Source organism: Carettochelys insculpta, chromosome 7 (genome assembly GCF_033958435.1).
Source record: "Carettochelys insculpta isolate YL-2023 chromosome 7, ASM3395843v1, whole genome shotgun sequence".
NCBI classification, from domain to species: domain Eukaryota; kingdom Metazoa; phylum Chordata; order Testudines; family Carettochelyidae; genus Carettochelys; species Carettochelys insculpta.
Window position 1 is genome coordinate 66,355,505 of NC_134143.1, and position 12,429 is coordinate 66,367,933.

The following is a 12,429-nucleotide window of genomic DNA, read 5'->3' on the forward strand; positions in this document are numbered from 1 at the left end:
TCAGTCTTCTGTGATTGGGTAGATGTAGCCTTAGAGTCATACCAGGCATCCATTACCAGAGTATCTGAGCACATCATAAGCTTTGATAATCCTCTCATGTCCTCTGAAGTATAGAGGAACTATTCTTCCCATTTTAGGGATGGGGAAATTGAGGCACACAGAGACTGGCTCAAAAGTGCATCTTTGGTAAAACAGGGAATAGAACCAGGTCATGTGAGTCCCAGGCTTGTGCTGTAACTATCTGACCATCATTCTTCCCTTGTCTACCCTACCCTCAATACTACAGCATACCCACAACTCAGCCTGTAAGTAGTTAACTAAAACCAGATGCTATATGGCTTTGGAGAGTGGGTAATAAGCTATAGAACCTTTCACTTCTAGATCACTAGATCCATCCCAGGTTATTCATTGTGAAACTAATTATTCCCTCAATATTATAATGGCAGCATATGTGAAATGCCTTTTCTCAGTCCAGTTCTTAGTGTACAGCAACCTGTAAGGCGGTCAAAGACTGCATGATCGTTCAGCATTCTGATTCCCCACAACAGATCCTGCTCTTCAGTTAAATCATCCGCAGAGGATAAAAACAAGCTATTGCTAAAAATCTTTAGGACAGCCCTGCCAAATGGTTCTGTGGCTCCAGGGGACAGTTAGTGAAGCCATTTCTAATTAAATCACATCTGAAAAATGACAGAAAAAAACAGTAGCCTCTTATTTTTGCCACCACACAGCTCCTGCAATGCTTCATGCATGGCTGCATTTTAGGCTTTTTCTTAGTCGGAGCTATACCAGTGTCTGGCCAGAATAACACAACTGCGGAAGTTTAGAATTAATGGTGTGACAGAATCAGATCAAGTAGAATGGTTGCAAATAACACAAATACAAGAAAGCCAATGGTCGAGTAAATATGTTGGTTAACTTCTGTGCCATCATTTCATATTTTAAATATTTATTGTGGTAAGTAACAACCAGTGATTTGCACAGGATTTTAGACAGGGTTCTAAGGCTAGGTCTACGCTAGGCATTAAAGTTGATTGTAGATATGCAATTGTAGCGACAGCAATTGAGTAGCTAGAATTGACTTTTCTGCATTTGACTTATCTGGCTGTCATCACTGAGAGAGGTTGACAGGAGAAACCCTATAGGTGGCCTCCCTTACTCCTTGTGAGATTGAGGAGTACAGGGGTTGACTACCGATCCCAGGTAGGTTGATTTTGCACATCCCTGTTAGGTGCACAGAATTGAACCCTGGAAGTTCGACCCTGACAAGGTCGTCGATTTTCCATGAAGTGAAGACATACCCTTCAGGTGTGCCTGTTACTCCAGAGTTAGAGTATAATCAGGAACATGTTCATCACTTACCTTCAGTTGAAGCTCCTTGTATCTTTTAGACATTCTAATGAGTAACTTGTCATCGTTTATCATAGCAGGTTTCTCTTGGTAGTACTGCACCATAGCCTGTGCTGCCTCAGTGTATGCCATTTCTAGAAAGGCCTGTCACAAAAAAGAAGAAGCTTGTAGATTTACTGTGAGCTCGGCAATAGACAGCAAAAGAAAAAAAATGTGGTACATCACCTTTAGCTCATGATATTTTTAACAGAAGCTTGTGACAGTAAATTGTAAAAGAGTTTAGAAAAGCCTGTTCGATGACACAAGATTTTCACAGAGCTGTGTAGCTTTTCAGCTTTGGCACTGAAATTGTAACAGTGAGTATTTTAATCAGTCTACTTTTAATTAAAATTGTCAATTATGAAAGATAATAGAGTCCCAAAAACAGAGATGAAGAAACCTAATAACACAATAATAAAAAGTGACTACATCTTTTTTGACATAGGAAATGTTAATTTGCTTTCTTTCCATTCTCTCGGTCACATTTGAATTTTGTGGTTAGTTGGTAAAAGGAGACAGAGGACAGGAAGAGGTGCTGCTCTTGAGATTTTCAACTCAGTTTTGCAGACTCAGTAAGAATCTTGACTTTAGTAAGCAAGACAAATCAAATGTCAATAAGTTAGGAGACATGTCAGTCACCATCAAAAGCTGGAAAAAATTGAAACTCAGAGTGGTGCTAACAAGCAGATTATAACAATTTAAATAGAAATGTATTTTGATGTGGCTTTAGTTTAAGCGGCTACTGTAAATTTCTGAATGTGCATTTACTGGACTTTTACTTTATGATTAAGATGTTACTATTTCCTACACATCCCACTTCAGTGATTTATTTCCATGTAATTTTGATTAGTTTACAATTTAAACACAACATAAGATTTTGCAGACTGCCAGCATGGTGAATTCAACTTCTGATCTAAAAATCCAGACTGTGCTTTGCATGTCATCAAAAATGACAATTCTGTGATCAGCGCTTAGAATCAACAGACTGGAAGGCAACTCATTCTTCCCATGGCTAAAGCAAATCAGCAGATAGAGGTACAAATAAATAAATACATAAATAAACAGCACTCTGAAAATACAGAGGGCACTACTAAGAGTAATTGGAACAAATCAAAATTATTCCAATTTTCTGAAATTACAAAAACAGTTTTGCAAAAATGTTTAACTTTTTAAGACAATGTTTTCACACGTTTGAACAGTTCACAGGCAATAAAAGATTCCACTGATTACAGCCACCTCTGTGACCACGATCACACTTTAAAAGCACCTCTTTTACCTTAATAGCACACTTCGCATATTTAAGTTTCCATTATGAAGAAACAGCCTCACGCAAAGATTGGTACATCTCAATTAACGGCACAAAAGGCAAAATACCTGATTAGTAGATTTCATGAGGATATAATTAGTGACCTTCCCGAAGGGGAGTCCAAGGTTAATGACATCATTCTCTGTGCAGCTTCCTTCAGGGAGATTGCAAATGTGCACAACCCGCCCTGCCGTGGATGTCCTTTGGGGAAACTAAGAGGAATAAACACATTTGTATAGAAGGTTTGACAAAATAGCACCAAGGCAAGCTTTTACATTTCGAGTCGCAAATGAGATTTCCCATTTAGCCCTGAAAAGATTAAAACTAAACTTCCCTCCTTTTAAATGTTGTCAACCTTATAGTTTTATACCTAACTCAAGATGTTTCAGAACATTATACAGTGATAGGCACAAGTTCAGGTGAGGTGCAGTGACTACAAGTGAGCTTTCATGGGCAAAGACCCGCTTCATCAGATGTGTGAGTGGGGGTGTGGTTTCAGAAGGCATTTAAAGTGGGGTCCCAGTAAGAGGGAGGGCCAGAGCTGACAAGGTCTATTCAGTCAGGGTGGAAAAGGCCCATTATCAGTAGTATATATAAAAAGAGGAAAAAACAAGTCAGATAAGAGAGGGGGGATATGGCCCATTGTCAGAGTCTAATGTGAAACCACCCCCCCACACTCATGCATCTGATGAAGCGGGTCTTTGCCCACGAAAGCTTATGCTCCAAAATATCCGTTAGTCTATAAAGTGCCACAGGACTTGTTGTTCTCGAAGATACAGACTAACACATCTACCTCTCTGATACAAGTGAGCTGCGTTCCCTGTAAGCTGAGTGGTTGGGCGGCTGCTCAGGAAATATTCAAACGCCACCCAGCTGATTAACAGAGTGCCCACAGCTACATGTTTTTGGTTTTACTGGTGGTGCACATTTGCACATTCCTTAGTGCACATAACATTTATTTTGCATTAAAATGGCTGAGCAAGAGGAGAGGGATCATTGCAAGAGTGGTATGGATAATGAGGGGTCACATTTAAATCCTTCTGTCTCTAGTTTAAACTAAATTATGCAAGAAGTAAAATCAGCCCTGTTTAGCTTAGAAAGCTGCCACTTCCCTTGTGCTTCACTGTACAGAACCAACAACTGCCCCCCTTCCGCTGTGATGCCAAAACATACTGCAGAGTGTCCTCTTTGCAGCCCCTTTTGAACACTGGCATTGACACTGAAGAGAGTTCCCAAATTGGGTTGGCACAAACTCGAGGCTGGCAGAGCGGTAATCACTTTGACATAGTAGAGCTCTATTCTGAAATGCCGCAACAGTTTCCAAAGCTGTCTCCTGTCTCCCTTAAGTGGAAAAAGAGGCTTTACACTCTGTTCAAAGAGACATCGAGATAGCTGTGACATGTCTGTAATGTAACCTAGCTAATACTACTTGGAAGGCTTCTTGCCTGGGGGATAACTGGAGGTGCACTCTGGAGGAGTTATGCTATTTGCTATGTGGTGAGGTTTTTACTGGTGAAGTAAATCTGCCTTCACTGAGACAAGGCCTACACTAGGCATTAGTCGATTGTAGATACGCAATTCTAGCCATGGCAACTGAGTAGGTGGAATCAACTTATTTGCAGTCGACTTACCTAGCCATCCTCACAGAGTGAGGTCAACGGGAGAAACTCTCTCATCAACCTCCCTTACTCCTCACAATACTGAGGTTGACTGCTGACCTCAGATAGCTCGATTTCACGTGTCCCTACTAGGTGTGCAAAACCAGATGCCGGAAGATCAACCCTGACTAAGTCCATCTTCTGCATAGTGAAGACATACCCTTAGAATGTGCAGTTCAAAGAAAAGCGCAAACCAATTATGCTAGTAGGATCAACTTTTCTGGAGCCACCACAGATGTTTGCTTCATCACCTGAGTTTACAATTAATTAAGAAAGTTCATGTCACCCAGTTTGCACCTCTGACCCATCACCCTGCCACCATCCTTTAACATATTAGCAATTGTTTGTTTTGCATTGCAGTGAAATGTAAGAGGAAGTGATCAGTATACTCTCATTTGCTTCTAACTTGGTAGATACTGGGGCCAGGTCTACACTAGACCTGAAAGTCGATCTCAGATACACAATTCCAGCTATGACAATTGTGTAGCTGGAACTGACATATCGAAGATTGATTTTTCTGGCCATCTACACAGAAGGAGGTTAATGGAAGAAACTCTCCCATCAACCTCCCTTACTCCTCACGAGAATGAGGAATATCAAGGCCAAACGTCAAGCCCTGATGGTTCAATTTAGCGCATCCCCACTAGGCATGCTAAATCAAACCCCAGAAGATTGAGCCTGAAATAGTCAGTCTTCTGGTAAGTGTGGACATACCCTGGGAAATGAATGTTATTGTGACTCTATGGCTGTGTCTACACTAGCCCCAAACTTCGAAATGGCCATGCAAATGGCCATTTCGAAGTTTACTAATGAAGCGCTGAAATACATATTCAGCACCTCATTAGCATGTGGGCGGCCACGGCACTTTGAAAATGACGCGGCTCACCGCCGCGTGGCTTGTCCTGACGGGGCTCCTTTTTGAAAGGACCCCACCTACTTCGAAGTCCCCTTATTCCTATGAGCAGATGGGAATAAGGGGACTTCGAAGTAGGCGGGGTCCTTTTGAAAAGGAGCCCCGTCTGGACGAGCCGCATGGCAGTGAGCCGTGTCAATTTTGAAGTGCCGCGGCCGCCCGCATGCTAATGAGGCGCTGAATATGTATTTCAGCGCTTCATTAGTAAACTTCGAAATGGCCATTTGCATGGCCATTTCGAAGTTTGGGGCTAGTGTAGACATAGCCTATATCTCACTAGTGCTGCTCAGATAACACTCAGTAAATTATTTAACATACTGTGACCTTTTTGAGTCAGTTAACTATTGTTTTCATATTTTCATCCATCATGGAGAGATATTTGTATCTGTTCATCTTCACCATTGTTTTAGAACAGGAAAAAAAACGAAGTTTTACAAATGCTCTCGCTTTGCAATAGGTGCCGTTACCAGGAAGATCCTTTTGCATTATGAAAGCTGGAAAACATCGAAGTTCCTAAAAGGCAGCTGGAGGACTAAAGGCTTGGTTCTGCTTGGTTCTCTCAATGCTCACTGAAGGGAACAGGAATTGAGGAGGCTTGGCATATTGTAGAAGCATACCCAAAGGACCAAAATGGTTATGAAAAGTATTAGTTGTCTTTTATCAAAATATACTTTCCCTGAAATTTTCATGTCATTTAACCTTATATGGATGTCAAGTGCCTAGACCCTAGCTTTTTCGCAAGCTTGAACTGTACATATTATATATATGTGACATATTGATATAAAGGATTTACATCACATTGATCAGCCAGAAATTTGTCCTGGAATCTCAGCCCCATTAAAGGCCGGGTGTATTGCCTTCTAGTTCAGTACTATATCTATTGCACTACAGCTGGGAGGCCATAATCTGCATCCACTCTGCTAGTTGCTCTATGCAAATACACACAAATATCTAGTAAGAAACAGTTCCTGCGTCAGGTGAAATTTTCTATCAATATAGCCCAATTAAAAACCAGCAATTCTGATTTGCCTGAGAATTTTAGGGAACACTTGACTTTGTATTCTCTGCGCCTGTGAACTCTGGAGTTGTGTGTGGTTCTAACTAGAAATGGCCCACCTGAGCTTTGATGAGGCTCAGAACCCAAACCCAGATCTGTATCTAAATTCCATAACTGAGTAAAAAGCTTTCAACCAATTCCAACATTCAGACAACAGTAACTGTTTTAAAACGTCAATAGGCAGGCTCCACAAAGCAAAAATATTACTCCAGGTTGAACCTCTCTTGTCTGGCACCCTTGGGACCTGGCCAGTGCTGGATGAGAGAATTTGCTGGACCATGGGAAATTAATATTGCCTAGCACTTTCATTGCTTACTGGGCTCTAAGGAGACATTTAGGGGTAAATTAGACCTAAATAACAGCACAGAACACTGAGAGCCAAGACTGGTGGCTGTAAACAAACTTTATGGGAACACGGGAAACCTGGCCACACTCACGATAAATGGTTATCCGGCTGACTAAAATCATGCCAGATTATGGATGTTGCTAAGAAAGAGCATTCCAGATTAGAGAGGTTCCACCTGTATTGGGAAATTCATTTTCTTTGTTTTGTTATTGCTGTTAGTTGATGCTATATGAAAATTTACAGAGCTTAAAGGATCTAACTCTTCAACTAGTCTGAGAACACAGTCAAACAGTGAAGATGAAAAATACCTGTCCTGTCACAAATGCCAAATTTACACGCTGCTATTTAAAGGAATAGCTGTGTACTGCTTATTAGGTATGGTTTACACCAGCATTTTCAAATACTTTCTTTTACTGTACATTTCCACGTAAAATCAACCTGTGGATCTGGTCATATACCATAAAAACAGGTTGAATAAATTATTAGATGCACAACTGCAGTGTTCTGTCCAATCTGTTATGTCCATGGATGGAACAACTTTCATTACGTTCACCAGTATGGATCACCCCATGGTTCCTTGTCGTGGTGAGGTGGCTTGTGTGTCTCAGTGACCCAGAGAGCTATGCCAGCAGGAGCTACAGCTCCTGGAAGGGTCACCAAAATGGACAGGGCAAAGGGCAGAAACCACAAAAATTTGGATCACCTCTTCCTGAGGCAAAAGGGATTGGCTTAAGGTTAACAACTCCATCCATTAAAAATAAAAGTTACAGAAACATCTACAAAGAAACCTACAGCTACACAAGTCTTGGGAGGAGTTGATAATCCGCTCGGATTGAGTATGAAGCGTGGTCAGGAAAGCTGAAAGGAAGCTGCCCGATAGATGACCCTTCTCTCACCCAGGACAACCACCCAGTTTGGTACATGGAACATTTGGAGCATGTATCAAGCAGGGAAGACAGCACAGATTGCAGCGGAGATGAAACAGCAAAGCTCGCAGTTGCGGGCTTGTGTGAGAACAGACGGACACTATCTGGGAGCTATGCCTGGCAACAGGTGAAACCCTCATCTACTCAGGACATGAAGAAGAGGGTGCATCACACACAGAAGGCATGGGCTTGATGCTATCAAGGGAGGCATCTGGTGCTTTAATGGAGTGGACAGCAGTATCATCATGCGTCATCACTGCCAGATTCTACGCCAAAGTGAGGGAGGTACTCACTGTGCAATATTATGCACCAACCAACGAAGCAGCTGAGGAATGTAAAACACACTTCTGTGAGAAACTACAAAGTGTGGTGAACCAGAAAGCAAAGAAGGAGCTCTTGATTTTGATGGGTGACTTCAGTGCGAAAACTGGAAGCATAAATACAAGCACAGAAAAGACCATGAGAGAAGTCGTCCAAGGTAACATGAATGAAAATGGAATGTGCCTCAGTGACTTCTGTTCCTTCAATGGAGTGGTGACAGGTGGTAGTGTTTTTCCACACAAAAGGTTCCATAAGGTCACTTGGGTTTCACCGGACCACCAGTCAGAAAACCAGATTAATCCCATCTGTATCAGCAGTTCTTTCAGAAGATCGATCCAGGCCAGGATGGTATACCACCAGAGGTAATCAAGTGTGCCACGGACACCCTCCTGGAACCCCTACATGAGCTACTGTGCCTCTGCTGGAGAGAGGGAGAGGTTCCACAGGATATGTGCGATGCTAACATTGTAACCTTGTATAAGAACAAAGGAGACAGAAGCTACTACAACAGTTACCGTGGAATCTCCCTCCTAAGTATCACTGGTAAACTGTTTGCTCACATCATCCTCGGCAGACTCCAGAAGATTGCTGAGGGGGTGTATCCCGAATCACAGTGCGGATTCCGCTCAGAGAGATCTACCGTTCACATGGTCTTTTCTTTGAGGCAGCTGCAGGAGAAATGCAGGGAGCAGAGGAAGCCACTCTATATTGCCTTCATCAACCTGACCAAGGCCTTCGACTTGGTCAGCAGGGATGGACTGTTCAAACTGCTCCACAAGACAGGCTGTCCACCACGGTTACTCAAGATGATCCAGTCTTTCCACGAAGACATGAGAGGAACCATCCAATATGACGGCACATTATCGGATGTTTTCAGCATCAGGAGTGGCGTCAAACAAGGATGCGTCCTTGCTCCGACATTGTTCGGGATCTTCTTCGCACTCCTCCTGAAGCACGCCTTTGGATCTTCAACAGAGGGCATCTTTTTGCACACAAGATCTGATGGGAAACTGTTTAATCTTGCAAGGCTGAAAACTAAATCTAAGGTGCGGGAAGTCCTCATCAGAGATATGCTGTTCGCAGATGACACTGCTGTAGTGTCACATGCAGAAGACCAGCTTCAGAAACTGCTGGATCGGTTCTCCAAAGCATGCAAGGACTTTGGGCTCTCCATCAGCCTAAAGAACACAAATGTACTTGCTCAGGATGTTGCTGAACCTCCATCAATCAGCACTGACAACTATACATTAGGGGTCGTCCACGAGTTCGTCTACCTCAGGTCCACCGTCACTGACACCCTGTCATTGGACACTGAGCTAAATAGGAGGATCAGAAAAGCGGCCACAACTCTGTCCAGACTCAGCGAGAGAGTGTGGAATAACATCAAGTTGTACACCCACACCAAAATGCAAGTCTACAGAGACTGCATCCTCAGCACCCTCCTTTACAGCAGCGAGTCTTGGACCCTGTACACCCGCCATGAAATGAGGCAGAACGTCTTTCACTTGCGCTGCCTCAGGTGCATCCTTGGAATATTGAGGAAAGACAGAGTGTCCAACAGCGCTGTCCTTGAGCAAGCTGGAATCCCAACCATGCACACCCTCCTAAGGCAGCAGTGACTCCGCTGGCTTGCCCACGTCCACAGGATGAATGATGGAAGCATCCCAAAAGACATCCTGTATGGCGAGCCAGCTTCTGGCAAAAGACCTCCCGGACACCCCCAGCTGTGCTACAAAGATGTTTGCAAGAGGGACCTCAGGGAGGTAGACATCAAGCTGGACAGCTGGGAGGAGCTGGCAGACGATCGCAGCAGATGGAGGCAGGAACTACACAAGGGCCTTCAGAAGGGTGAGATGAGGATCAGACAGCTAGCAGAGGAGAAGCGAGCCCACAGAAAGCACAGTAAGGACCTGCCAGGCACCCATTACACATGCAACAGATGCAGCAAGGACTGTCACTCTCGTGTGGGCCTTCACAGTCACAGTCGACGCTGCAAATGATTCCAAATGGAACTACGAAGGGCGCGATCCATAGTCTACGTAGACTGAAGGATGCCTACTACTAAGTATTTTATATAAAGATTTATATTATTATGTGCTATTATTATTGTGAATAAATAATAAACAGTGAAAATTTATTCATTTTTCATTTTTTATATGTGTTTATATTTCTGGGTTGCAAATAAAAGTACTGAAAAAAAAACAGGTTACAACTATATAAAGCTTGGGAAATCCTGGACTAGACCACTTCAGTTGTACCTTCTGAATTTAAGAGACTGAGAGTCTCTAAATGAGAAAGCACCTCGATGGTGTGCCAACATTTAAAAAGGATAAATAAGATGTTGTGGGTAATTATAGACCTGTCAGCTTGACATCAATCCCATGAAAAATAATGAATAGCTGACTCAAGTAATAAAGCAATAAAGAAGGTAATATAGTTAATGTAACTCAACAGACGTATATGGAAAACAGATACTGCCAGTTTAACTTGGCTTCTTTTTTTGATGAGATTAAACATTTGGTTGAAAATGATGCTGATGTAATGCACTCAGATTTCAGAAAGGTTTTTGACTTGGTATCCACTGGTATACTAATTAAAAAACTAGAATGATATAAAATTACCCTGGCTCACCTTAAATGGGTTAAAATCTAGCTAATAGACAGATCCGAAAATGTAATTAGAAATTGGGAATCATCAAGAGGTTGTATTTCTAGAGGGGTCCTTCAGGGACCAGTTTTTGGCCCTACACTTTTTTTAAAATAATGTCAGTGACCTGGAAGACCATAGAATCATCCCCGAGGCCTTGAGCAAGTTTGCAGGTGGCACAAAGACTGGGGGAGTGACAAATAAAGAAGAGGACAGGTCACAAATACATGGCTTGGTAAGCTAGAGGCATGCAAACATACATTTTCATAGGACTAAATATATAGTTGTACATCTATGCTCAAAGAAAGTAGGCCATATTTACAGGATGGGGGTTCTATTCTGGGAAGCAGTGATTCACATGGAGGGTATGTTATATAATCAGCTGAATATGAGATTGCAGTGCAGTGTGCTGGCCCAAAAGTGCTCACATGATACTTGGATGCATAAGCAGAGGAATCTTGAGTAGTAATAGGAAGGTCATAGTACCTTTGTATTTGGCATTGATGTGCTTTCTACTGGTGTTTACAATTTTGGTGTTTACAATTCCAGAAGGAGACTGATAATTAGAGAGGATCAGAGGATAGTTGAGAGAATGCTTAGAAGAAAACATGGAAAAGAGATAGATGAAACAATGTGAATAAGTTAAGAACTCACTCAGCTCTTCAGCCCAGACTCAAGAGTACTCCAGGAGAGTTAGAGAAGATTAAAGGATGAATTGATCAGAGGCTACAAGTAGCTACAGATGCAATACAAATTTGAAAATGGTCTTTTCTATATAGCCGACAAGAATATAGCACAGTCCCATGGCTAGAAGCAGCAGCTAGAAAAAAACAGACTGTAAATGAGGCACCAACTTATCAGTGATAGTAATTAACCATTGGGACAACTTTGCCAGGGTTGTGGTGGATTCTCCATCACTGATCATTTTAAATAATAATTGGACATTTTTTCAAAATATATGCTCTAGTTCAAACAGTAATAACTCAAGGAAGTCTTATGGGTTGTGTTGCACAGGCAGTCAGACAAGATGATCACAGTGGTCCCTTCTAGTTTTATAATCTATGAATCTCTGAATATCCATGGCATGAGCAAATGATAGCGCAGAAGATAAACGACCATACTGAAACAAACAAAGCTAGCAAGCAAGCAGACAGACAGAATGGGTGACTGGGATTCCTGAAGGTGAAATGGGAACAGAATCAGCTTGGATTTCCAAGATGCCTTTGACACCATAATGTTCAGTAGACCCAATACATAACTATGGAACAGAAAAAAAAATTTGGATATTACTTATAATGTAGCAGCACCCAAAGTGAACCTTTGATTTCCATATTTTTAATCCAAGCTTTTCTCTATTTCAACTTGAACTCCTATCTCTTTATATTTTCATTATTTTTCCCCTTTTTAATTTTAACTTTCGCTTTCATTGGTATTTAACTCTTGCCACTTTCCATTCACTTGGAGAAAAGTTCAGGTGACCCAATGGAGACTGTAATAAGGGAATGTTTTGTCACGTAAGAGAAATGAAGATGAATGCAGGGAAGAGTTACAACGTAAGAACAGCCATAATGGATCAGACCAAAGGTCCATCTAGCCCAGTACCCTGTCTTCCAACAGTGGCCAATGGCAAATGTCCCAGAGGGAGTAATCAGAACAGGTAATCATCAAAGTGATCCCTGTCCTTTCATCCATTTCCAGCCTCTGACAAACAGAGGCTAAAGACACCATTCCTACCTATCCTGGCTAATAGCCACTGATGGATCTAACATCTAACTTCCATGAATTCATCTAGCTCTTTTTTGAATCCTGTTCAAGTCCTGCTCTTCACAACATCCTCTGGCAAGGAGTTTCACAAGCTTATCATGCG

At 42.1% G+C, this 12,429-nt stretch overlaps 1 protein-coding gene across 3 annotated transcripts in view; it reads right to left on the bottom strand.

Moving 5' to 3' along the window:
* Nucleotides 1–12,429, bottom strand: part of RBM20 (RNA binding motif protein 20) — a 163,481-nt gene that overhangs the window by 21,896 nt on the left and 129,156 nt on the right. For all 3 annotated transcript variants that reach the window (XM_074999195.1, XM_074999196.1, XM_074999197.1), the window contains 2 exons: nt 2,764–2,907; nt 1,363–1,494 (listed from right to left, as the gene is read on the bottom strand). In XM_074999195.1, the coding sequence (XP_074855296.1) occupies nt 1,363–1,494; nt 2,764–2,907 (276 nt within the window). The remainder of the gene's footprint in view (nt 1–1,362; nt 1,495–2,763; nt 2,908–12,429) is intronic.